At 37.5% G+C, this 27,502-nt stretch overlaps 1 protein-coding gene across 1 annotated transcript in view; it reads right to left on the bottom strand.

The window, feature by feature from the left end:
• Positions 1-706: 706 nt before the first annotated feature.
• The window catches only part of TRPC6 (transient receptor potential cation channel subfamily C member 6), an 82,114-nt gene continuing 55,318 nt past the window's right edge, over positions 707-27,502 (bottom strand). The window contains exons 3-12 of the mRNA XM_072337963.1: positions 22,168-22,356; positions 19,989-20,153; positions 16,278-16,491; positions 12,896-13,123; positions 11,891-12,155; positions 9,976-10,171; positions 7,759-7,962; positions 4,306-4,389; positions 2,249-2,324; positions 707-1,304 (exon numbers count right to left, since the gene is read on the bottom strand). Coding sequence (XP_072194064.1) covers positions 1,156-1,304; positions 2,249-2,324; positions 4,306-4,389; positions 7,759-7,962; positions 9,976-10,171; positions 11,891-12,155; positions 12,896-13,123; positions 16,278-16,491; positions 19,989-20,153; positions 22,168-22,356 — 1,770 coding nt within the window. The 3' untranslated portion in view covers positions 707-1,155. The remainder of the gene's footprint in view (positions 1,305-2,248; positions 2,325-4,305; positions 4,390-7,758; positions 7,963-9,975; positions 10,172-11,890; positions 12,156-12,895; positions 13,124-16,277; positions 16,492-19,988; positions 20,154-22,167; positions 22,357-27,502) is intronic.

Below are 27,502 nucleotides of genomic sequence, written 5' to 3'. Positions count from 1 at the left end.
CTCAGCTTATGCTACCTCTCCTCCAGCCAGAGACAGGGGAGCACTGCAGTGGGCAAGGTGGAAGCACTGGTGGATACTGATGATGAGATGCAAAAGATTTTTCATTGATGAAGTCCTAGGAAACACAGCACAGGACATTCTCCCAGTGGGAAAAAGAAGAAGAAGAAAAAAAAGGACAAGGGATGAAAAAATCCAAACATGAGATTTCAGGCCTTTTGGAACCACACGTTTTCTTTTGCTGTGGATACATCTGAACAAAATTCAACAATTTAAACAAGGTTACCTATGAGGAATCGAGGTCCCCAGAATTCTGAGAGGGTTCGCACCTAATATTTTATTATTTCCCAATTTAAATAAGTCTTATTGAAATTTCTTTGCATTTTGTGAGTTTTACTTCAAGACAGAAAAGCAGACCCTAAGAGCTGGAACTTCAAGGATTCATTATTTTGGATTAAAGGAAATTCTCTCAGGCCTCAGCAACAGCTCTTCAATAAGCTTGGTGAAAAATATTTCCTTCTTCATGCACTGACTCCCATTGGGACCTAGGCATCTTTCAGGACACTTCAGCAGTGATAGAGATAAGTAGGGAAGACCTTTGAGTCTTCTGCTACCTACCTCTTTCAATGAGGCGCTCAAATAAATTACTTTAATATCCTGCACATATTTAAGAAAGGCAATTAGCTTTTTTTGTTTGTTTTTGTTTTTTGCTAGTTGGGAATGTTTGAAAAATTACATAGATTTTGATATAAATATGTAAGTGATGAGAATATCCCTCTTCTGATTCATTAAAACAAATGCATGAATGTCTATTAAATAAAATTTGCTAAAACAACCAGTTAAGGTAGGAATAGTTTGGATTTATGCTTTTAATCTTTCCTGTTTGGGCTTATTAAGATTCCACTCACGTTCTAGAAGAGATAAATTGAATATTAAAATGATCTAAAACTATCTCTTCAACAGGTAATGAATAAATAAACATCAAGTCGTATTTCATCTTTACCATAGACACAGAGGATTTGCCACTGTGATTTCTGCAATAAAGAACTGGAATGCTGCGGTTTCTGAATCCGTAGTAGAAATGTGAGCTAGACTTGAGAAAAACAGAAATATGGCTTTGAGTGGATCAATGTTCTGTTGCATTTCTTAAATGTTTGGTTATCTCTTGCTTTCTTCTTTAGAGTTGACGGACAGTTTTTCTCCAAGTTTTCTTATAAGTTCTGCCAGATCTTCTGAATTTTGAGATTTTTCCTCAAGGAGTTCATACCGGAGACTTGAAATGTCCTGTTTAATCTCCTTCAGTTCACCTGTAACAGACATTAGAAGGTCATACTATTAAGAAAAGAAGGACAGAGTAACATATCCATATATCTCTCAGTCATCGTGGCTTTTCTCTGGATTTCTTCACTGAACCAGACGCGTGTGGGTGTTCTGTAGCCCACTGATCATTATTGGGTTGTGGACAGGAATGCAAAGAAGCAGTTCAAGAAATAAATCCAAAGGAAGTGTGAGAGTTCAGATCAGTTCACAGAACCTTAATGATCCTTCAAATGGAAGTTGTTGACCTACTCTCCTGTAAGAGAAATCACTTAGACTGTGTGCCTGAGTTGTCCTGGCCATCCACAAGGCCTCTCACTACCCAGAAGATATGTCCTCTGCTTTTCCTTCTGCATTAAGTGTCTTTCCAGCATCAAAGTGTGCAAACAAAGGTGAACATTTCTACTAAGTCCACGTACCAGCTGTTTTCAGCTAATATACCATAAAAATAATAAAATAAAAAGGTGAAATATGTGTATTCCCATGCATATATCCCTAGTAAGAACACATATTCACAGAAGTGAGTGCCCCAAACCTGCCACTGCATTAAATTAGTTTCAGTGCAGGAATTGTATGGTCTATAATAGACATAGAATCATAGAATCACCAAGGTTGGAAAAGACCTAAAAGATCATCCAGTCCAACCATTCACCTATTACCAATAGCTCCCACATTACCAATAGCTCCCACCTGGCATCACTATTCATGAAACAGTGCCAGATTGGTGATATTTCCTGATGGGAAAGGAGAAACAGAAAGCCACATCTATTCCTTAACTTCAATGTAAAGTTAATTTCACATTTTGCACTTCTAAACATGCCAAGTGGACTATGACTTTGGGGAATATTTTTTCAAGTGGTACATGTAGCCACTTTAATTAGTTTGTTTTGGTTCTTTGATTAGAGGTAAACATGTAATTCATCAACATACTCACCTTCATTGACTTCATCACTTTCCTTATCTATCTGAGCTTTCAGTACATATCTTTTAATCAGACGCTTCATTATTTTCTGCAGAGAAGAAAGTAAGAAAAAAGTTTTCTGACTTGCTTATTGCTACGAAATTTCGACAGCTATGCTATTAAAAATATACTATTTTTTCTTGCTTTCAGACTTTTCGCAGTATAGGACTTGCCAGCTTGGAAGTAGGAATGTAAAACTCTCCAGTATCATCTACAGTAGACATTTAAACATTATTATTCTATTCACGCATGCACATGAAAGCTAGAAAACGAAGTATTATCTTCCTAATGTTACTACTCGTGAAACTCAAATCAGACCTCTACTGAAGTCTGTAAGAACGATTAATACAGTTGCAGCTTTGATCTCTACATAGGTGAAAACAACTGGCCTTCAGTGCTACCAGATGATAGCAACCAAATAACCAGGCTAATTGTTCAGATCTTTTGCAATGTTTATTTTAACCTATTTTTAGTATTACAAGCAGTATCTTTTTTAAATGTGAATGTTGGAGAAAATGGGACACACAAAAGAGTCATTTAAGCACCTCAGCCATGACTCATTTAACCAAACATAGATATTTTATAATGTAAATATACATATCTGTGGCAGTCACCTTTAACTGCTTTTATGGAGAGAAAAGGCAAATACGAGAGCACAGTTCAGCTCACGCAGCTAAAGCTGCAAATGAATCACACAGTGTGAATGACCACCCTCTCCACTAATGACACCAGTGACCCATATCAGCAAATTTAGATGTAAATTTTACTTTTCTAGGATGACTGAATTCTGTCCCTGGTTTTCCCATTAGTTCAAATTACTTGACTAATAAGCTAACTGCTTCTGCATATCTATCTTGGCTTTAATATTTTCATATAGTTTAAACCATAGCAACATGATATTTTTTGTTTTTTACTACAGGATAGAAAATACATATAGGATCTTGCATTTGCATTTGTCTCCATAGGAATGGACCTGAACAGAGGCAGCTGAGAAGTGAATCATCCTATTTAGTGTCTCCAGACCATCATTACAGTCATGCTGGCAAATTCAGATGTGTTACTGTCTATTCCAATAACCTGAGAAATTTCAAATCCAAAGCCACATAACCTCATATTTACGGGATAACTTTATAATCTTACTATCCCTGCATCGTAATGATACCAATCATGAAAAGGTGAGAAGTTTTTGGAATAAAGAAAAAGAAAGCAACTTATGGTTAGAAAAGGTCTCAATACTTTAATTCAGACTATTTTCAATACTCTTTTGTTGAAGAAACAAACTTGGTTTCTTTGCTCTGCACCACTGTTGTTATTATGCAGCATCTGTACAAGTCTATTCCAAAAACTCTCACCTTTTCATGACTGGTATCATTAGGATGCAGTGATAGACAGTAAGATCATCAGGAGACAAAAAACAAAGAGAACATTGAAAGCATAAAGGCTGGAAGATATTTCCTGTACTTGAGGTGTTAGAATCTAGAAACATGACACAATAAGCTAAGCTGCTTCAGCAAACAGATCAGGAATCTCTTGCATTTATTTAGAATAATAGAACCATAGAATCATAGAATGGCCTGGGTTGAAAAGGACCTCAATGATCATCCAGTTTCAATCCCCTGCTGTGTGCAGGGTCACCAACCACCAGATCAGGCTGCCCAGAGCCACATCCAGCCTGGCCTTGAATGCCTCCAGGGATGGGGCATCCACAGCCTCCTTGGGCAACCTGTTCCAGTGCATCACCACCCTCTGTGTGAAAAACTTCATCCTAATATCGAAATTAATCTTCCCTGTAAAATACTGTAAAATATTACAAACAATTTTGCAAACAACAAAGACAAAAACAAACAAACAAAACCCCTTACATTTTATTGTACTGCAGTGATTGCATTTTATTTCTGACCTACAGAAAGTCTATGGATTTGTTCTCAATTCATGTTGTTTAGCATAAATTCAGACTGTCTTCATGCTGAACAACTGATCTGCTCATTACACAACTTCTCTAGTGGCTGTAAAAATAAAGTGCTTTTTACCTGATATTGTCTTGGGGGATTGTTAAAACTGTTTAAGTGGATTTCATCAGAACTTCTTATACTCGATTGCTTCCTTTGACCAAGCTGAAATGGAAACATTACTTATAAGACAAAATAAATATGAGTGCAATATTAAGTTAAATTACCCTGCACAGATATTGTATGATAAAACATTAACTGTTGAGCCCAGTTCTAGGAGTATGAAACTACTGTGGTAGTCTTCATACTTGTGCAGAACCCCATCAGCTTGTGCTGTAGGATAGGGAGGAAATGGGAGGTTTTCTTTGGATGATGTGAATTTTAAAATGCAAAACCAAATGTACATTATGCAGACAGATACATAGTCAATAATTATTTGCATCTAACATTCTAAGTTGAATTCAGACAGAAACTGAATTAAAGATGTATGAAAAGCTAATGTTGCACTTTCATGCTTAAATAAAGATACCTTAAATGCTTTTAATATATGTTGGAAAACATAAGTTTATCTAACATGTTGCAGCTTAAGTGATGTGATTTATAGCAAAAACACTGGCTTGTGTGTGCACATCACTGTATAAGCACTGTTTTACAGGGTTTGAAAACTGATACATATTCTTCTGAGACTCACCTTCATTATTAGAATAGAAGAGAAAAAAACACCTCCCTGCTTCTTCAGCTCCTGGTTTTCTAATGAACAATTTCTAGAAGTAATGCAGTAGAATAAAGTGGAGAGTTTGCTTCCCCTGCAAAAAGCACATTTGTGCGCTTCATGCTCTATGCATGGACTGCACGCTGCTGAACGACCACTTGGTGGCAGAAACTGCCAAGATTTCCATATAGCTTCATTCATACACTGATTTGTTAAGCATCCTGCCTACGGCTTTTTCCCCTCCTAAAAACATCTGCTGTAATGAACTCAGCTTGTCGCGTTAATGAGTGAACTAACACCCGTTTTTAAGGAACTGTCAATTAAACATTTGCACAAGAGTAACTGGAGAGCCAAACAAAGAAAATTCAAATACACCAATGATACAAACTAACAAAAATAAGTCTCCTCCAGGGGTGTTGTGTGAAAGAAATGTAGCATAGATGCCACTGCTCTTAGGAAAAAACCCTTCTTGTTTACACTTGCTCCTCTTGTCAGCTTTCTCAAGTACTGTTTGAAATTCAATGCAGTGGTGAAATCAACTCTCATCGAGCAGCTTGATGAGAAGTTTAGAAAATGCTGACTCAGTAAAACCTTGAGCAAAAGCTGAGGGAATGGAAACGAGAACTGGAGTTGACTTCTGGATGGTGCTGCATGGAGCCAAGAGTTGGACTCAGTGATCTTTGTGAGTCCCGTCAAACTCAGAATACTCCATAAGATCTGTGAGATGCTGAAAGATTCACCTGCAGCACACGAGACATTCGAAATTAAAAAAAAAGGCTGCCTTTGGTGGCAGTGTTTGCCACATCTGTGTTTGCCTTTATAAGCCATTATGAACTTAACCAGAGGCAGGGGCATGTCAGGGGGCACACTGTTGCTCCATGCTTCCTTCTAGGCTTGTAATGAATTTCTTGTCACTTCTGCTCTTCAGCTGTTATGACAGAAGTGCTTGTCAGACTGGCTAAGAACCCACAGAGGCATGTAATTCCTTTACTGGCTCCCATTCTGCCAAACGATAGCCACCATCTCAAAAATTACTGACACTGAACAGGCCTCTTCTCAGTCTGCTGCCTATTTTAACAGTGATCCTCCCACTTTAAAAACTTTCATAAAGGACCTATTTGATTGTGCCAAAATAACAAAGTCTTAATGTATTTATTTATTTCTTTTATAAGTGACTTTTGCCATATGCTCACCTTTCTACATATTAAGTCTCACTGGTTCCTTACAAAGCTTTTCTTCCACAATGTGTTATAACAGTGTTAATCTTTAAACTTCCAGTTCTACCTAAAACCTTACGTTCTCCTAATGCAATTAATTTATTCCAAACCACTGCAAGAAAAATAGACCAGATATAAACTCTTTAAACAAGCCTGTTATATACAGCTATGAATCAACTCAAGTGCTTTTTACTACACTTGTATAAAACAAATATCAGAATGCTTTGGAATAAAAGCAAACTGCTTTCTTGGTGGAAAGGCTTAGATACAGTCTGCAAAGGGAAATTCAAACACTGCCCAAGAATGAGGGAGGCATTAGGAAAGCCAAGACTCACTTCAAGCTGACATCTGCAAGGGCAATGAGAAGAGTTTCTACTGCTGAAACAGCAGGAAAAGGCTGAACAGGGAAAAAAGTGGATCTGTTGCTCAGAGAAGCAGGGTGGTTAGTGACAGTAGACCAGTAGAGCTGAGGGACTTGGTGCTTTCCCTCTTTCAGGCTTCACTATTAGCCTACCAGGGCACCTGTGCTTAGTGAAGGGCTTTGATGAGGGGTTCCAACAGCTGGCTGAGAATGAGAGTTGAGTCAGGGGCAAGTTGAGAGAGCTTGGCCTAGGCATGTTTGTTGGATCTGATGGGCTGCAACCATGGGTGCTGAGAGCAGATGGAGTCCTTGCAAAGATGACAAAAAGGCCATGGAGACTGGAAGAGGTCTCCAAAGAAAGACAGATGCCAAACTCATCTTCAAAACCCAAAATTATGATCCTGGCAACCACAGGCCGCTCTGCCTTACTTTGGTAACTGGAAAAATAATGGATTGAGTCCTCTCGGAGAACATTTCTGGATACATGGAGGAGCTTATGGTTTCTGGGAACTGTAAGTGTGGATTTATGAAGGCTAAAATCTGCCTGACACTCCAGATGGCCCTCTGTGATAAAATGACTGGATTTGCAGATGAAGGAAGAGCTGGGGGTGCAATCCATCTTTACTTTAGCAAGCTTGTTACAAGTTCGAGCAGTGGGCTCAGGTGAATCTCATGGAGTTCAACAACTCTGACTGCAATGTCCTTCACCTGGCTCATGGCCACCTTCACTGTCAATACATGATGGAGGACAAAAGGATGGAGCACAGCCCTACTAAAAGGACTTGGGGGAGCAGGGAATGGCAAGCTGGACAAGAGCCAACAGTGTGCCCTCACAGCCCAGAAAGCCAACTGTATTCAGGGCTGCATTGAAAGAAGCGTGGCCAGTAGGGCAAGAGAGGTGAACCTGCCCCTCTGCTCTGCCCTGGTGAGACCTCACCTGGAGTACTGAGTCTAGATGTGAAGTCTAAATCACTTTCCCTATAAGAAGAGGTTAAAGAAGCTGGACTTTTCAGCCTGAAACAAGAGAGGTTCTTCCGGGATGGAAGACTGCCCAGACAGGTTGTGCTGACTCTGTCCATGGAGGTCTTCAAGTCTGGACTAGACGAAGTCCTAAGCAGTCTGGTCTGACCTCAGAACTGATCAGGAAATTTATCAGAAAAAAGAATGATCAAGACTTACAATGAAAACTTAAAATTGTTACTATCTTTTGAAATTAGTAGTCAGTACATATACCATAAAATTACCTTGTTCATCTCTGCATCTTCCTGGAAGCTTTTCTTTTGGCACATAAATGGTTTAGTGATCCATTTTTTGAGTCTGAGTAAGAGATACAGCAAAGATTTTGGACTTGGCACTAAGTTGAAGGGTACTGGAAGAGTCCTCCCTTCTTCAAAGTAAGAAAACCAAAGTTTAGCCCTTGCAAATTTCCATTCTACATCAGCATCATCCTGAAAAACAGAAACATTACTATTAGTATGTATTAATAGCATCTTTAGTATTGAAGATGCTCTGGATAATGTTGTGTGCTTTGAATGCAGTTGGCTGAATTTAATTTCAAAAAGATCAAGGGTTTATTTATACTATGTGAAAATCACGTATAATTGAACTGTTATAAATGCATCTAAAATAATGCAATTTCAGAAGAACAAAGTGATTTTGATTTAGAAACTGGTTAATGCAGAATGAGTGATAATATTCTGCATTACAGCATCATGAAAACTTTTTGCCCATGCTCTATGAGTAAAAGTAATAGGAATTAAAACTTCACACACAGTACAACGCCTAACTAAAACATGGCAACATTCAACTTCACACTCTTGGGCTTGACTGAGCACTCATTTGCTTGGAAATCTGTTGTACTCAGGATTTTTCTTTTTCATTTACTATGTTAACAGAAATGTGATACGCTCAACGAGAAAATGAGCTCTGTTTTTTTATTTTATTGGTCTTTAATCTTTTATTTTCTTTGTGAGGAAGAAATAATATCAAAATTTTAACTAAGAATTTTGCTACTTTAAGTACAAGCTTATAAAAGATTAGGGATTCATCATAGTATCATAGTATCATAGTATCGTGCGAGTTGGAAGGGACCTTAGAGATCATCGAGTCCAACTCCCGGGTTTCGAGCCCTCTGTGTAGCGAAGTGGCACTTCTACCCCTGCGCCACAGGGGGGATTCGAACCCGGGCCCTCCGGTGCCGCAGGCAGCAGCTTAAACCACTGCGCCACTGGGGGCACACCAGGAAGGAATTCTTCCTGAATTCCTTCCACTTGCTTAAGAATTTGATTAAATCAGCTAGCATCACCACAATTTATGTTTAACATTAGTAATGGTCAGAACACTTATTTTACTCCTTTGTGTAAATCACAGAATGCTAAGGCCGGTCCCCTACAGCAGGTTGTGGAGGAAAGTGTCCAGGCTGGTTTTAAATATCTCCACAACAGGTAACTCCATAGCTTATTGAGTCAGCTTGTCTCAGTGCTCTCTCTCCCTCAAAGTAACAAAGCTTTTCAAGTTCAGATGGAGCTTCTCTTGTTCCAGTTTGTGCCCATTCACCCCTTGGCCATGAGGGCACACTGCCGGCTCATGGTCAACATCTAGACCACCAGGACACCCAGCTCTTTCTCTGCAGAGAATCTTTTAGAATCTGTTTTCTATTCATTTATGATGCATATGGATAACAGTATGGGTTTTATTGCTCTGAACCTGACTGCTTGTACTGTGGTCTTCTTAGTCAGAAAAATCTGAACCTCCCTAGAGAATGTGTGCTGCTTTTGCTTAGGCTGTAACTTCAAGCCAGAGCCCAGATCCTGGAACCAGATCAGCATTTACCAATCTGGGCATGCTGCTTTGTAGCAAAGCATCACCTGTAAAAGGCTGGGATGGGTTAACTTCTGGAGACCTGCTTCTTTTTCTTCAACACAGTGGTAATTATTTAGATCTTTGTAGTGTGTGGCATGCAAAGGTTCATGCCGATTGTCAGCATCTCTGCTGTTTACTTTGTCAGATAAAGTTTTGTTCACTTTAGAGGACTAAAGAAATGGCTGTTTAAAGTAAAGAAGGAAACAGTATGTTTTAGTCTAGCAAGGTCAAGGCATAGGAATGAAAACATCCTTGTAGCAAGGAGGACACTATTCACTACTCAAATAGTAACTACAAACAAGGTGTAGGGAAGATTTACTAAGTCATACAATGCAGCATATCCTTTTTAGGACCCTAAGACAGTTCAGTAGCAGTTCCTTGGTCCAGCCTAGTTCTTACTTCTTCAAGCACAAGCAGCTGAGAAATTTCCAGGTATTTTATAATAAAAACGGATGTTGGAATTAATATTTTGAGTGATACATTCCAAAATCCAATGATGTGTTATTTTTCTTACATAAGATGACAACCAGACAGCATTTCCAGGAGATGTAGACAATCAGATGTAAAATTATTTCATTTAAAAATAATGGAATTTTTACCTCAATTTCCTGGAATGAGCTATTGATCATGGCAATAAGCATGTTCAGTAAGACAATGACCATGGTAACGTTATAGACTCCATAAAGAACGTAGCCAATATTTTCGATGAACTTGTGTTTATAATTGATAACGACTGATTTAACTTCTGAAAGTCCAAATATAGCCCAGAACAACGTCTTGAAACTTTCTTCAACACTAAAAGGAAAAATTGAACACACGCACGTTACTGAAGAGCTGTAGAGCCTTATTGTACAAATTGCCAGCAACTCTTTTTATACAGAGTATAAAATTTTTTATTACCATAACGTACAACTCCTCCACCATAATATCATGCAGAAAAAGCTGACTATCTGTTTTCATATTTATAGGCTGATCTATAATGTAACATAATTCCAAATATTTAAGAATGACAATAAAAAATTTGATTCAATTTAGGAATTATATTCACAGCCTCAAAAGAATATTGCAGTGATTCATCCTAAACAACTTTACGTGCTACACACTTGCCTGTAATGTTAACATAAATAACAAAAATTACTGACCTTCACATGCTTTACTATAGTTGCATGAACAGTTTGTAATGGTAATAATTCATGTTAATTATTACATTGTTAATATGAACAGTATTCAGAAAGTGTGATATCAGCTTCTCTGACTGCAAAGCAATACTTTTCAGAAAAGGTGTCATTCACCCTGAAATCTTGAAGCTGAGTTTTTGCTCAGTGATGCAGGGTAAAGATCATAAGCCACGCTGTGGTGGCTCTGATTTGTTAATATTTTTTCTCAGGTTACTTCCTCCTTATCAGTTCGTAAATATATATACAAAGAGAGAGAGAGGGAATACATATGATATATTACACATATGTATACACACAGACATAAATCCAAGTATCTGGGGCATCTATTCCTATCTGCACCTCCATGTAGATGTATTTCCTCTTGTTTTGATGAATAAAATTTATTTCCCAGTGACCTGAATGCAGTAGCACTGCAATGTAAATTTTGGATCTTAATGTCTTATCATTAATAAAAAACAAAAATCAGATTCATAATTTTAATTGTGAATCTACTCTATGTATGTAATATTCTATCAGCACTCTATGTGAAAATTGAAGTTTTAGGTATTTCATCTATTGTGTGAACTAATAAGAAGAAATAACAAGAAGATATAATAAGAAGAAAATTAGTAAAAAAAAAAAAATCCCTTTTGGCTAAGTTTGCTTCTTGGCTGCATATGCTTTGTAATTGCTACAGCTTGAATACCAGAACAATACTGAAACAAAATGGGCATGGAAAATAATGAGTTTTCATTCAAGTGATTTATCTTAAAATCGCAGTTAGAAATAAGATGTCATAACAAATTTACACACAATAAGTCCTGAGAGACAGAAAGAGTAAATTCAGAGCTTCATTTCTTTTGGTGGAAGAGACAAGAATAATGGCATAACAAAAGTGTACCTTTTCCTGCCAAGATAGAACAATCTATTGCCATAGGAAACTACAGAGAGACGGATGGCTTAGACCTTTGGCCAGCAAGAATATACAGAACGGCCTGAATTAAATGAGAAGTATTTTATAGTGTATCATGTTGCAGTGATCAGCCTGCTTCAGTGAGAGGACAGTGGCTGCTGACTGAGGAAGCAGCTCCTACATGCTGTAAGCTCCACCATGCTGTGCTTTGAAGTTGTAATGCTGACTGCCCTCACAACAGGATCTGTCCTGCAGGGACAGGGTTAAGAGCTCATCCACTAGCAGACAAGAGAGAAAATAGCTATTTAATCCAACACAAAGTGATTTTTAAAAACAACTGTAAACTTATTTAACTATTAGTAAATAAAATATGTACAATGCAAGCAACTATCTTTCCTCTAAAAAACAGCCCACAATCATTAAAGTTTAATCAATTGTACTTACGTTGTAAATGCTTCATTCTGTTTTGCTCCCAGGTAGTAGGAGTAGAGATTAAACATTCCTATCATGAAAGCTACAAACACCATGATAAATATCACCATGAACTTGAAGATATCCTTCACAGTTCGGCCAAGTGATATCTGCAGGGGTCCAAAGCTTTCATTGGCTGGTAAGATATAGGCTATTCTGGAGAAACTCAGCACTACTGCAATTGCATAAAGGCCTTCAGATATGATTTGTGGATCAGATGGATCCCAGTTGATCCTGGCTAGAAATGAAAGATGAGAATTTCTGTTAGCATTTTGAAGTTCACCCTAGGGTATTTACTGAAGTGCTAGTAGTGGCTGCCTACTACTTCACAGTGCTCAGTGAATGCCTTACATGAAGACATAATCAGAAATAAAAGTGAAAGAAAGAAGACTGACACAGAGGTAGGCGATTGTCTCTACTTACTGTACTTAACAGATCTCCACTGATTATAAATGAAAGGCAAACAAATTAAACAGTCTGTAAGATCACTGAAGTACCATTCTTGGCCATTTCCACTAGTTATGCAGGAGAAGAGACTGACCCCCACTCACCACAACCTCCTTTCAGGTAGTTGCAGAGAGCAGTAGGGTCTCCCATGAGCCTCCTCTTCTCCAGACTAACAATCCCATTTCCCTCAGCTGCTCCCCATAAGATCTGGGTTCCAGACCCTTCACAACTTTATTGCCCTTCTCTGGACATGCTTCAGGGCCTCAGTGTCTTTCCTATAACAATTGTCCCAAAACTTAACTCAGCACTTGAGGTGTGGCTATGCCAGTGCCAAGTACAGAGGGATGATCACTTCTCTGCTCATGCTGGTTGCACTATATCTCTTACAAGCCAGAATACCATTGGCCTTGGCCACCTCAGAACACTGTTGGTTCATGTTCAGCCAGCTGTTGATTAGCACCCCAATATCCATTTTTGCCTTAATATACTAATTAACAGCAAATCTATTTTAACCAAATGCATTCAACTCACCTAAGGTGTAGTATTTTATGTTGGGCTCCAGTGTTGGACTTGACAGATCCTTCATATTTGCATCAACCAAGTTCTGGGCTCTGGATGCGTGCCAAAATGCCATAAACCTTGCTATGAATGATGCTGCAAAAATTGCTAACATACCAAAATCAAGCATATTCCATAATTCAAAAAGATATTCCTTTGGACCTTGAGACCAAATTTCTTTACATTCAGACCATATCATGCCTAGTAAAACAGAACAGAAATAGCAGTGCATTCTTTCAACTTCACATTCATTTTCTATGGTATTTTATTATGTACAGGGTATGCCCTTGGTTACTGTCAAATCAAAACCATTTTGATCTTCGGGAGCTTGTACAGACATTAAAATCTTTGAACCTGTTCACTCTTATACATGTCAATACTTCCTCCTCATGTGCATAATAATAACAATCTTTCAAACTGTTTTTGCCTATTCTACTCCAAAAGCTTTAAAAAAAAAGAATGGGAAGTGAGTTTGTCCATCTGTTATGAATAAAGAGACTGAAAGAGCATGAATGCTCTGGTATGATCATATAACGACAGCAGAACTAGTAGCAGAATTCACATATTCTCATTTGCAGAGGACACAGACACCTGTGTGACAAATGAGCCTGCAGCTAGGAATCAGAGCCAATGCTTTGTGAACAGGGAAAGTATCTGTTTGATTCCTAATATTAATTATTAAGTAACTCTAAAAAAATAAATCTAGGAATATAGTATTATTTATGGCATCCTTTTTACTGAGCAAATCCTTCCCCTTTTCAAGAAAAAAATATTTAATCATGAAATAATTTTCAGAATTCTTGAGAGTGTAAATAGGAAAACAAAACAAGATTGTTACCATTTCTTTTTTTGCATTTCCAAGTTATCTGAAAGATCTTTTTACCCTTTTTTCATATAATATCAATTACAGTAAATAAATTCAGTGCTATAGCTGTATACACTGAATTAACTTTTCATAAGTTGACACCTACTTCTGCATGAGAAACATAAAATTAAGAAATTAGAAAACTATACATTCAAATCAGAAAAAAATACTGTTTATTCTCTAATTATCAAATTTAAACACAGAATATTTGGAAATCTAAGTGATATTATCTCCACAAAACACAGTAATACTCATTTATACAGCTACCTGATGAAATAATTAACATTTGTCAATGTCTTTTAAGGTTATATGAATCAGTTGATGTAAAAACAGCTCCAATTTCTATCACACATAGAGCTCATAAAGGCACAAACTTATAATTGCCTAAGTTCATGAATGGAAGCAGATTTTGTTCAGCCTGAAAGTAACTCTCCCATACTACTCAGTTAACAACCAGAACCTAGATCTTTAAAAACCTCACTGGAAACACAGAATCATGGAATTACTTGGACTGGGAGAGACCACAAAGATCATCATGTTCCAATCCCCCTGCCATACGCAGGGTTGCCAGCCACTAGATCAAATACTAGATCAGATTGTCCAGGGCCTCATCCAGTCTGATCTTGAACACCTTCAGAGACAGGGCGTCGAGAATCCCTCTGGGAAACCCAATTATAGTATCTCATCACTCTCTCAGTGAAAAACTTCCACCTGAAATCTAATCTAAATCTTCCCTCCTTTCATTTAAAACCATTCCCTGTTGTCCTATTACTATAAACCCATGTGAAAAGTTGATTTCCCTCATGTTTATTATCTCTTTTTAAATATTGGAAGGCTGCAATGAGGTCTCCCTGCAGCCTTCTCTTGTCCAGACTGAACAAGCCCAGCTCCTTCAGCCTGTCTACATAGAGAGGTGCTCCAGCCCTCTGATCAGCTTCATGGCCCTCCTCTGAGCTCTCTCCAGAATATTTCCTGTGTTGGCCCCAGACCTGAATACAGTGCTCCAGCTGGGCCCTCATGATGTCAGATAAAAGAGGGATGGTTGCCACCCTTTTTCTGATGCCACTCAGGATAACACTGGCCTTCCAGGCTGCAAGTACACATTGCTGACTTGTGTTAAGTTTTTCATCCACTGGGACCCCTAAGTCCTTCTCAGCAGGGATACTGTCAAGATCTTCTCCCAGTCTGTATACAAACCTGGGATTACTCAATCCAAGTGCAAAATCCTGCACTTTGCTTTGTTGAATCTCATCATGTTTTGAGTTTACCAAAGTCCCTCTGGATGGCATCCCTTCTTTCTGCCTTATCATCTGCACCACTCAGCTTGCTGTCACCAGCAAAGCTGATGGGGGTACACTGGATTCCATCGTCTATGTCACTGATAAAAATGTTAAAGAGTACCAGACCAAGACCTAATTTGTCATTGGCCTCCACCTGGAGACAGAGTCACTGATAATAATTCTATCGCTGTGATATTTTAACCAATTCCTTATCCATCAAATAGTCTCCCCTTCAAATCCACATCTCTCCAATTTAGAGATAAGGAAATGGTGGGGGACCATGCCAAAAGCCTTGCACAAGTCCAGGTAGATGACATCAGTTGTCCTCCCTTTGTCAACCAATGCCATCACTCCACCAAAGAGGACCGCTGAATTGGCCAGCCATGACCTTCCCTTGCTGAAGCCACGCAGGCTGTCATGGATCACCTACTCATCTCTCGTGTGCCTCAACATGTGTTACAGGAGGATCTGTTCCATGATCTTCCCAGGCACAGACATGAGACTCATCAGCCTGTAGTTCCCCGGCTCCTCCTTCTTCCCCTCCTTATAAATGGCAGTGATTAAATATATTGAATCAGACAGATAAAATATTTTTGAAATACTCTGCTCAGCTTTTTCTGTTAAATAGTACTACATCACAGAATTGAATGTGTCAGCTCAGAATACTTTTCGTAGCATACACATCATTCCTATGCTGGATGGAAAAAGTCTACTACTGGATACTGTGAAATCTATACTCCAATTCTCTTTAGTCAAATAATAATGCATTAAGCTGTATGTAGTATTAATTCTGAGGAAATACTTGCAACATGAGAGAATATTAACAGAAATTGAGAACTGGACACAACAACCTTGACCCACAAATGTGTAAATCTTTCCCTATGGAAGCTGACACACAGCGTGAATTAAAGAAACAAACCAACAGAAAACTGGTAGATGACTTCCTTATCTATTCATAGAACTGCATTCATCCACACCAGAGATGCAGTTTTTGCCTAAGTCCTCTACCTGAATATTTGTGATTAACAAGGCACATGTAAAGGCCTACTGACATCTAGTAAGAAACATGAGGCCAATGTGGGAGTGCAACCATTTGACCAGATTCACCTTGTTCAAATTTTTATATTAATATTTAACAGCAAAGGATTAATTAGAGTCTAGCTTCAATGAAAACATAGCAAGACAAATTTAAGGAAAAATTAATCTTTACCTATTACCCAAGAAATAATTAACATCTCCATCCATGAGAAACAGGATGTTTTCATTCTAAACAGCTGTTTTACATTGCCTGTAGTTTCGTTGGGCCGGAGCTTGGTGCCATCAAATCTGTCAGCTGCATTCATGACGAGCAGACCAAGAAAAATGGTGAAGGAAGCTGCATGGGCTACAAACTTCATAAATGGTCCACGCATTATCCTTCCCAGCTGTAAGAGAGGTTATAAAACAAAAAGATATTGCATTGCTTTCTTCCAAAACAAGAAAAATGAATAAAAAGAACAGGAACAGAGAGAAATATATGCTTCAATAACACAAAGGAGCAAAGACTTGGAAAGAAATTGTACTATGATGCTACATTGACGACCACATTTAAAATTTATTTGCTGTCTCCAGAGGAATCATTTCATTACTCACTTCACCATATATGTGTTTCCAGCTCAGTGTTTTGAAATAATTCTGTAATTATTTTGGGGCATCTTTATGTCTATAATAGGTAATCAAGATAAGTATTTATTACAGTTGGTAAATATATCTCAAATGTACATTCCAGTGATCCTTATAAGGTAGTGAAGAAAACGGGATTTTGACACTTACTAAAAGCATTAAATTATCACCAGAAGCACATTATGACTAAAGAATTCTGTTTCCTTACTTTCCTGATGCACACTGTGGCAGTTATTTTGCAGTTTTTTCAACTTACTCCCCCTTTTATAAAATGTTACTAGGCCTCAAGAGGGTATGTTTATAGTTCTGTAGTGTCTTTATTTCCTTCCTGACTCCTTTGATGGAAACATTCTCGACTCTCGATGACTAAGCACTACTGCATAATAGTGTAGTGCAGCATTAAAAAACCTAAAAGTTCCACAAAACCTTACGCAAGGCTGAACTTCTAGTGGTTATTTACTAGAGGAAATGCCTTGAAAGTGCCTGTATAAATAGCAAAAGTCTTAGCTCATTCACTTAGTTGGCAACAGTTGGAAAATACTCTTTTAGCCTTCTGACGAAAATTTCTTGTTAAGAAATGGAAGTAAGTGTCATGAATCCCAGACAAAATACATTATTATCTGTGGTCAGGAAAGTGGAGAGAAAGGCAGAATGTTAAATTATCACTTAAAGTGTTTTTGCTACACTTTTTCAGTAGCAAAAACAGAATACTTTTTACTTTACAATCAGCTTTCAGAGCAAGAAAGAATAAAGATGCAATGGTAAGGTCTCGATCACATTAACAATAGGAAAAGTAGACACATATAAAGAAGATACTCTTGAAGGAACACAGTTAAGGTTAGCAGGCAGGTTGGACTGACTACAGTTGAAGTGATTACACAAAACCTGGAAGTTATTACGATGTTCCTACATAGAGATCCAAGAAAAACTCATAATGGCTCTTTTGCAATTTGCAGACTTCTTAAGGAGAGCACATAGGTCAGAAAAAGAGAAAAAATGTATATAAAGAAACAGCATAATCTTTCAGGATACTGAGACTTTTCTATAAGCTAAACTCCCTGTTTAATGCACTTCCAGTGAGGGCTTTGACACAATACATTGTTTGTCAATGCAGAGATAAAGGGCATGGTCTCATTCTGTAACTTAAGTGCTTTTGCAGGTTTCTGATTCTCTGTGCTACGGTCTTTGTTATGGAGAGTGTTTTATACGTTGGTTAAGTTTTTGGTTAATTATCTTTATAATTATACTGAATTACCAGCTAGAAAAACAGTAATTAGTTTTAAAAACTTAGAGGAGCCTCCACGTGGACCACCAGCTGAATCTCAACTAAGTGACGATCTTTACTCCTTCCAGGATCTGGCACTCATGAATTTCTGACAAATTAACGGGAATCTGACCACAAATTTTTCTGAATATATATATATATTTTTTCCCATGTCTCTCAATTTAGTATTTGTGGCCCAAGTTCAAGTTCAAATTGTCAATTTTTTCCTAAGTAGGAAATTGTTTACCTGTACAGATAAACAGATTGAGAAAGGCAAATGTTACAAAGACAATGGCTGACCCGATTTTTGGCTCTCTTAGAGCCATTGCACAAGAACTTAAAGAAATGTGTCAGAAAAATTCCAGTGCCAGAAGTTATTTCCACTGTCTTCTCTATCTCCTATCACTGTGCCCTGCAAAGCCAAATGATGAAAAAGAATGGTCAGTTTATCTTGGTAGGAGAAAAAGGTGTTTAAAATTCTAGTAGATCACACACAGAATGGAGTCTATTGATATAGATAGTATTCTGTATTGGAACAAACCTATATTGAACTTAAACAATGGACATTTTTGTCTTCTAGAAACCAAATAATCCAATTTTGAAGTATGAGTGAAGCACAAGAAAAGAAATCACAACAGTTAAAAAGATAGACTGTATTTTACATTTGCAGAATATAATGAAACAAAACCAACCAAACAAGTACACAGATGACAGCAGGAGATTATTATAAAGCAACAAATGAAGTGAAACTTAAAGGATGTCCCTTGCAACTTGACATTAAAAAGCTACTCTGAAATAGCTTTTATAGAATGTATGATAGTTCAAAATGGGTTGAAGATCCAATAAATCACTGAAAAGGGAAAATGACAAATAGATAAGTCACTTCTATGGTTGAAAAACAATTACTACAGTATGTTGAATTTCAAGGTGAATTTTAAGAGCAAAGTACTTACAAAAATCCTATTCACCATATAGGAAAGTGAAAATGACATTACATATTTTCATTGTCTAGACTGAAAGAAATGAAAAACATGGCAAAACAAAAAGGCCCCAACTTTTTCATATTGCAGAAAAATAAAAGGGAAAAAAAAAATCAAATACTTGAGTCTTCAATTGACCTTTCTTTTACCCTGGAATCATTTGCACACTGGATTTGCCCTGCTAAAATAATGGATGTTATCCTGTGCCCTGTAAGATCTATTTGTTCCTTCTAATATGCTCTCAGAGGAAAACTTCAATCAGTGTCCATTTGCAATGGATAGTGAAACTAACTGAAACAGAGCTTCAGAATAACTTCTAGAGAGGTCAGAGACTGTAACCCATCTCCAGCGGAAAGGTCTTCCACAGTATATGCATCACTCAAGCATATATAATAGTAGCATCCAAATCCAAACAACATGTTATAAATGGATGCAGGGGAGGCTGAGCAGCTGCTTCAAGAACTTCATGGAATATAATGAGTATAAGCATCATCCCGAAAAGCCAACATCATTCGCCTTGACTTCTAGAAAATCAGTGATGATAATTTCTGACTTTAATGTTTTGGTGACTTTTACCTATTAATTTTTAATCATCAAAAATAAAATTGCCTTTGAGTTAATATGAGTCACCCTACAGCTTGAGCTTAGTCTAGCTCTGTGTCAATGAAAAATGAATATCCTCAGTATCTGACTACTAATGCAACAACTAAATGGAGAATATCACGACCCATTGTTTATAAACTACAGTTATTACAAGACATTTCTTTCTCTGCTATGTTTATTTAAATTAATATACATTGTATTTAACACACAGTGTTACATCATAACTACAACTGTCAATACACGCAACCCTGAAGCCATGATATTCTAATTCAGTTTTGAACTAACAGAGTTGTGATGAACTATTTGAGCATGAAGATACCTCACAGCCATGTTTCAACACTGCCACACAGGAATCTATATGCAGACGACGCACACATTAATAAAGGGTCATTACAAGATTCTACCAACTGACCTTACTGCAAGGAGCAATCCAGTAAGCCATTGAAAGGAATGGCAGTCCTACTGCAACAGCAAGAACAACCAGAAACTTCACCGCCATAGTCTGCTGCCGTAAACCTGACAGATTCTCGTACCAGATGGAGAGAAGCTGTTGCTGGCAGTTTGGATGTGCTACAAACTATAATAAAGAAAAGTAGCAAAGGAAAAGTATATTATTATCAAAATGATTTTGATTAAAATATCAGCTATATCAAATGCATTAAGACTGTGGGATTTAGCAAAACATTTAATAAATATGCAAAGGAGCAGTAACAAGGCTACAAGAGAAAGGTTTTTTATGAGCACAATCTCCCAGCATGCAGGCACATCGCTATCAGCAACAATAAATGCATTAACCTTAAAACAGTTTAATTCTATTGACTCTGTGTTCTATTACAAGCTATTAATTTGCACTTCAGTGTAATTATCCATCATCTTTATCTGTTCAAACTGCACTTGTTTCCAAAAGTTAAAATTTTCATGTCGGTATTTCAGAAATTTCAAAACAAAGCCTTTTGTTCTGCAAATGATGGTATAGTCTTTGGTCATATCAGAAAAAAAGGTGCCATATCTTCACATGCTAAGGTAGAAAATATCACTTTTTCTGCTGATATAAGATTCTCTTGGTAGCACATTGGATAAGGGCTATAATTGTAACTTGGTTATGGAATCTTCTGGGCAAACACTGCAAAACTGAGAAGTCTGACCGGTCGTCTTCTGTTCTGTTAAAGCTTCTATGAAGTGTAAGAAGGATCTTACAAAGGTAGTATTAAAGTTAGGCTCTTCTGCACGTTAGATTTTATCTCAATTTGGAAATACAGTTAGAGGTTTAACTCAATCCAGTAATTTCTTCTACAAGAAATTTCATTATTTAAAGTATGACTGCTTGAAGGTGCAAGAACTGTGTTTATACATAGCAAGCTAGAGAATGTGCCTGCAGGTGTCCAGCTGGAGGCAGAACTTCCACTGAAAGCAAGATACAGACACAAACACTATGAAGGACCAAGTCAGTGTTGTATCTGCCCTTTGCAAGTTGTTTCAGCTCTTTTTAGTGTGTTTTCCTTTTCAAATGTGTTGTATGTTCATGTTCAGTTGCTAGCAGGTGCTCTTTAGTTAAAATGATTTTCATCTTCTTTTCATGAACACAGTAAATACTGCTACAAAAGTTCAAGGTTTGCCCCAGAGAAATGAATTCAATTTTGTTAAAAATTTGCAAGTCTTCCCAGGAAAACCAGGTCTGTGTATTCAGTCCATGCTGGATTTTCACACATTCTGATTCCCTATTTATTTATTTATTCAAATAAGAAATTGTTTAATTTCACTGTGTCTTTCACTATAAAGGAAAAATTATCAAAGGTCTTGCAGCTCTGAGAGAAGACAGCCCTACTTTAGGGAAACCTGCTCTTAAAGTGCATTCCTGAGCCAAAGCCTTGTGTCCCTCATTTCTACAAATCACACATACATAACTTCTGGTTTACATAAACATCATCTGAAACTTTACAACCTGTATTATTCAAGAGAAGCTCCTGGGTAATTTTAGAGCCTTCGTACAGCCACTAACTCAGCCAGATTCTATTCAACTGAGCATATTTCAAGTGCAGATCAGAGTCTTAAACTGGTAGTAGAATGTTAGCAATGTTAGCCAAAGAAAATAATATAATTTGTGTTTTTGACACTGCCTGAAGCCCAGTATTCTTCAGAGGCAAAACCCACTGCACTGTTTCTCTTACATCATGTCTCTGATCACTACAGAGAAAAATACACATTTTCTGTGACACACAGTTTCAACAAATTTTTTCAACTGAGTGTACATTTCCAAGCTTCAAAATTAGTGCAGATTTCTTTCTCTACTATTATTTCTTTTAGACGGAAAGTAAAAGCAAGTAAATACCTAACCATTTTGCATATAGCTAGACATTTTCTCAGAACTATTAGATTTCATACTCACTGTGACCAGCATCCACGCTGCCTACCTGCTTCTGTTTACTACAAGATGTGTGGGGCAAAGACTCTTTTGTTTGTAAAATATACTGGGCAGATGGTCTCTAATGTTCATTTAAGCATCCTAAAGCTACCAAAACATAAACACTTAGTCATTCCACATTTTAATATCATCATGATGACACTTATGTTTGACCAACACAATTGCTTACTTTTTTTACTTCATATTTGATTGCTAGTTTTAAGCGGCTAAGGCTGGGGCGACTGTGTTCTCCATTACTACTGTGGCTCGTCTCTACATCACCATTCAAAATAGCTTCCACTTCTTCTGTATTTCTGCACAGATCAAGGAGTCCAACTACAAAATCCTTGCATTGCATAGACAATTTCTTGTAATCATTCTGGAAAACAGAGGAAGAAAGGAGATGACTTGATGTTTAGAGCTAACAACAGAGGCAGACTTCTGCATTTCAGTTACACATTTGTGAGAATCAATAGGTGTGGGGTTTTTTTTGCATCATACTTTTCTACTGGAAATTAAACAGCAGTTTGTTACTACCCCTGAATATTCAGAAAGAGGAATATTTATCTCATCTTGGTCACCTTGGATACCTAGATCATCAGTTTTTACCTCTGAATTACTTCTCAAGGCTTGCTTTAGAGCCAATTCAAAGTAAAAAACAATTTTAGAAATATTATAGGACATTTTTTTAAAGACCAGTTCAAGTTCAGTTGTATAGAATGGAGGAAATAATTTTTTCTATGCGCCACAGAAATCTACTTAACTAGCTCAAATGTGGAAAGTTGCACTGTAGGTAACAAAATTGGACAAGAATAGTATTCTATGGAGAGCACAACTAAACAGCCTTCAAACTTCCTAGAGAACTATATAAATATATTTCATTTCTTTGGCCTTGAATTATTTGTGGAAGTCGTACTGAATTCTCTCACATTTTCCAACAACTTTTTTAGTTTGAAAACACAGGAGCTCACTGCTGTTTTCCAGCAGTCACCTCAGTAGTAGTACACCGATGTCACATCTCTAACTTGAACTCATTACTCTTTAGACCAAACATCTGACAGTACACTCTGAGAAGTTAGCCAAAATATCATTCTCTCATGGCAGATTCAGCTCATTACTGCTTTAATTACTAATTCGTTTTTGGTTTACCAGAAGGTGTGAATCCTACCAGAAAAAGAGATTTTAATCATTGTACTCCATCATCCATTAACAACTTTTTGCTTGGAGCTGCGTTTGGATCCTAAAAGATGGATTGGGTAGGCAGACAGGTAGATGGATACATTTAGATATAGATGTTAATCTAAAGCTAAATAATATGTATAGACACACTGCCTTCTACCTAAATCTTCTGAGAGAAGTACTTATGCATGTGTCCAAAACTTCCAATATTTTAATTTTACTATTTTTAATACATTTAATTTACTAATATTTACTAATTTTAGGAATTAAAGATATAATTATTGAATTAGAATGTAATTTTTCCCAAAAAGAAAATGCAAAAAAAAAAACAAAAACCAACCAAACAAAAACCAAACAAACCCCAAAGTAATAACAAAACAAGACGCTACCACGCATTCTCTAGTTTCACGTTCAAAGTAAATTCCTATGAATACTGTTATTACAGGAACATATTTCTACCTCTTCTGATTTGATCTTCATAGCATTCTCTCTTCTCTGGTTCTTTCTGTCTTCTTAGTCCCTTCTCTTTAAATACTTCCTCATACCAAGTGCCATCTAATGTACAGCCAGGATGACAAAACATTATTTAACACAGGACACCCAAATTCGCTTTCTGAGGGTATACTTCATACATGTTTGTCCTTTACTAACCACAAAACAACGACAGTTAATTACTTGGATAAACTGAAGAGCTGCATCTGGATTTTACATTTCACTTCCCTTAGATGAATGCAAAAATTCATAGACAAGTACTTATATAAACCACTGTATAACTACATGTTTGTGATTTATATTTTTAATAAAGTAATGTGAACCAGATAGCTCAGATCTATCAGACAAGAGAACTTTTAATGTCATTTATCTACAGAGAAGAAAGAAGCTATAATAAAATGAACTTTTCTGCGGCATGTTGTGTATTTTATTATTGCATTATTTAATTTGTCTTTCTTCAGAAGAATAACTGTAGAGATTAACAAAAATCCTAACTTCTTGGAAATACAGGAAGATATTATTTTGTGAGTAATATTCCACTTTCTCTCTGGCTTTCATTTTTGTCTAGCTTCTAAGATAAGACTTAGTATTCAATCACATAAATAGTGAACTGTCCTCAAAGTTAGAGGGAAAACGGCCTTTTGAGATTTCCAGACAAAGGAGAATCAAAGAATCAACCTATGTACCTTTTCACATAAGCTATGATGAGCAGGTTTAGGCTGATGTCTAACACCTGAACACCAAATAATAATAATAAAAAAAAGGAATATTTACAAACAAAGTTTTATGAACAAAGCAACTTGTCCTACAGAAGTAAGTATTTTGTACTATACTGGCATGGGCAAATCTTGTGGTATGTCATCTAAATATGTGTATTTATATGCACACTAACACACTCATCAGCAATACTTTCCAGCTCTAGTGCCTGAGATGTGACATAGATTTTCAGAACAGAATGTGAGGAGGCAACTTCTCCATGGTGGTCTCCAATGCATTTCAGTATTCTCCAAACAAAATTCAGATGTGATACCCAATTCTAGTGAAAAATGTATTATTATTATTATTATTATTTTCTGAGTTTAAACCTTTTATTGAAATCTTACAAAAATGTATACTGAGCATCTGGATACCCCCATTCACACTTTGTAGAATTAGCCCACTTCCATTTCCACTCTTCACACAGCATCATAATAGATTTTAGTAAACTCCATCACTTTATTTTCTCATTTGCAAGCATGATAAAACAGCATCTCCTTCTGTGAAATACTGCTATGGCTGCAATCAATAGCAGCTGCTGAGCTGAAGTGGGGTTACAAAGGAGCTATGGGAATGGAGCCATGCTCAGTACATCCACACTGCCCCTCCTATGGCACAGGAAGGCCGCTGCACATTAGAGCTAGTCAAAGGAAATGTATGCTCCTGTTCAGTTTGCTATCTTTAGGTATATTCATCTATGAAGAATGTATTGTTTTAGGGAAGGTTAAGGAGGACAGGAGGGATGATAACATGAGGGCTGCTCTGAAAGTAATTCCTCCTATTTTATTATGTTGCTCATCAGAGGCAGATGTTGGTGGTATGGCGGTAGAGGCTGAATATTCTCACCAACATTCCATTACATTTTGTTGCTGTGTGAACAGTGGCAGCAGAGGGGCAGTTTGACAAACAGGCAGTGCATTTCATCAGTAACAACAATGGCAATGGGTCACCACCACTGGGGCAGATTTTTATGAGTGCAGGCTCTTGTTCATCGCTGTCAAAAAAGTACAGCTAATGGTGGTAACTGTGCTGAAAAATAGTGTTCTGAAGCTGAGAATTTTCTCTATCAAATAGTGTTACTGTGCTCTTTGCATTAATTGTAGTTTCCATGAAAATAAATTGGAAGCATTACTTTTGGAGCAGCCTACATCTCTTAAACTGCTGCAGGATGACCTGTCAAGGGCTGAGCACAAGGAAGGTACTTCCAGTCAGGTAATTTCATCACTAACAAAGCAAGTCTTTTCAAATTGCATGGCTGCCTTGGGCCCACTGTTTCCTCCATCCACTTAAATGCACAGTAACAGCCAAAATGGTTAACTGCAGCACATGCTTCTTTCCATCTCACCGTCCCTGTCACAGATGCAGACACTTCTGCCTGTCCCCCAGTTATCCTGTCTCTTGACATTACTATGAGCCAAGGGAAAATGTTTGGTTTAACTCACTTTTTCATAATGGCCTACAGCACACAGAGAATTCCACAGGTTTTCTTCTACAGCAAATTGTAAACATAATCAACTACAAAAGCAGCCCTCAGGAACTGAGAAGGCAGTTTGCAATTAATTTACATTTGCAGTCTCTAAAAAGAATCAGCCCTTAGCTCTGCAGCCAGGGAGGTGTGTGTGCTTCATTGTATGAATGTGACACAGCTGGTTCAGGGCTCCTCAGCAGCTCAGAAAAATATCTTTTGCCAAATTTTGGCACCCCAAGGCTGAGTGGACAGGCATTTACAAAGGCAGACAACTGCATGATTCCCTTTACTAATATAGTCCTTATTCCTCCCATGCCTCAGTTCTTCATCTCTAAAAGGTACCGTTAACTTCTCCCTAAGAGAGCTGAGACTACCCATGGTGAAGACTGCAACCTGATTTCCATCAGCATGTAAAATTGGAAGCAGACAGAAAATCAGGCTTTGAGATTGTAATTTGGATTTTGTTTCTCATCAGAAAAATAAACCCATGAGGCTTTTTTAGGGGTATTACTTTACACCAGGCATTTCATTTATTGCTAAAAATGCAGTTTTCCTCTCCATTTCATTACAGAATAAAACAGTGTGTTGTCTTTATAGCTGTACAGGACTTCACACTAAGTATGAATCTTATCCACTTTGAGAAGTGCTGGGCCACAGCTGTTCCTCTCAAAACTCCAGGCCACGTCTCTGCAGGACAGCATTTATCAGACATCATCTCCATCCTACAGACAGATATTAGCTTGAGGGTGGGCAAACAATTTAGATGAGAAAATAAAACCAAACAGTAGCAATCCCCCAACGTTCAGTATGCCGGGCCACAGCTGTTCCTCTCAAAACTCCAGAAAATCTTGCAAATGTCCAAATTACTCAGGAAGCCTAAATTAACTGCTCACCTGATACAGAAATACTACATGCATCTGTCCAAGCACTCGTCCTTTAGAAGTCATCCTCTACTTTTTTTCTGTATTTACTCCTAATGAAGAATGATTCTGCAAAGCATTTCAAAGAACAGTGCCTGGAACCAAACACAACATGCAGGTAGTGCTAGGTAGCACTGCCCCAGGGGACTGAAAGAAAGGAATCTATGCCAGAGAGCACTGCTTTCTGCTGTTTATAGCACTGATTCATGTTCAATTCTACCTTAAAAAATACTCCATAAGCAGTGTAAAACAAGTGGATTTTACAATGATGCATTATCAGTGAGTTATACTTTCATTTAGGCAAGTTTTTGAATACTTTAAATGGCTGAGGTAAACTCTAGGTGGAGCTAAAGATTTACCATGTCCAGCTAATCAATGCACAAGAAATATTATTGCATTGATTAAAGTAACACATGTAGCACATTTTAACCAAATCCTCGTTTTTACACATAGTCCATGCTAGCCAGATAACTGTACTGAAGTCCAAAAACAAATTAAGGGGATGTGTTTTTATATAAATTGCTGGGATATGAGCAGGGACATGGGCTGGCAGGAACCCTGAACAGCCCAGGCTCAGTAAAGAAGCCAGTGTCCATTTCCTGCAGTTCTGTAAACATAACCTTTGTGCTGTCTGCACTGAACTGAAGCCAGATAGCCCTCAGTCAAGCCCCCATCCTGTCCTGATACTGTAAATGTTACCACTTGTTAAT

The sequence above is a fragment of the Excalfactoria chinensis genome, chromosome 1, assembly GCF_039878825.1.
Source record: "Excalfactoria chinensis isolate bCotChi1 chromosome 1, bCotChi1.hap2, whole genome shotgun sequence".
NCBI classification, from domain to species: domain Eukaryota; kingdom Metazoa; phylum Chordata; class Aves; order Galliformes; family Phasianidae; genus Excalfactoria; species Excalfactoria chinensis.
The sequence above is the reverse complement of the archived record's forward strand: the minus strand, read 5'-3'. Positions and strand labels throughout refer to the sequence as shown.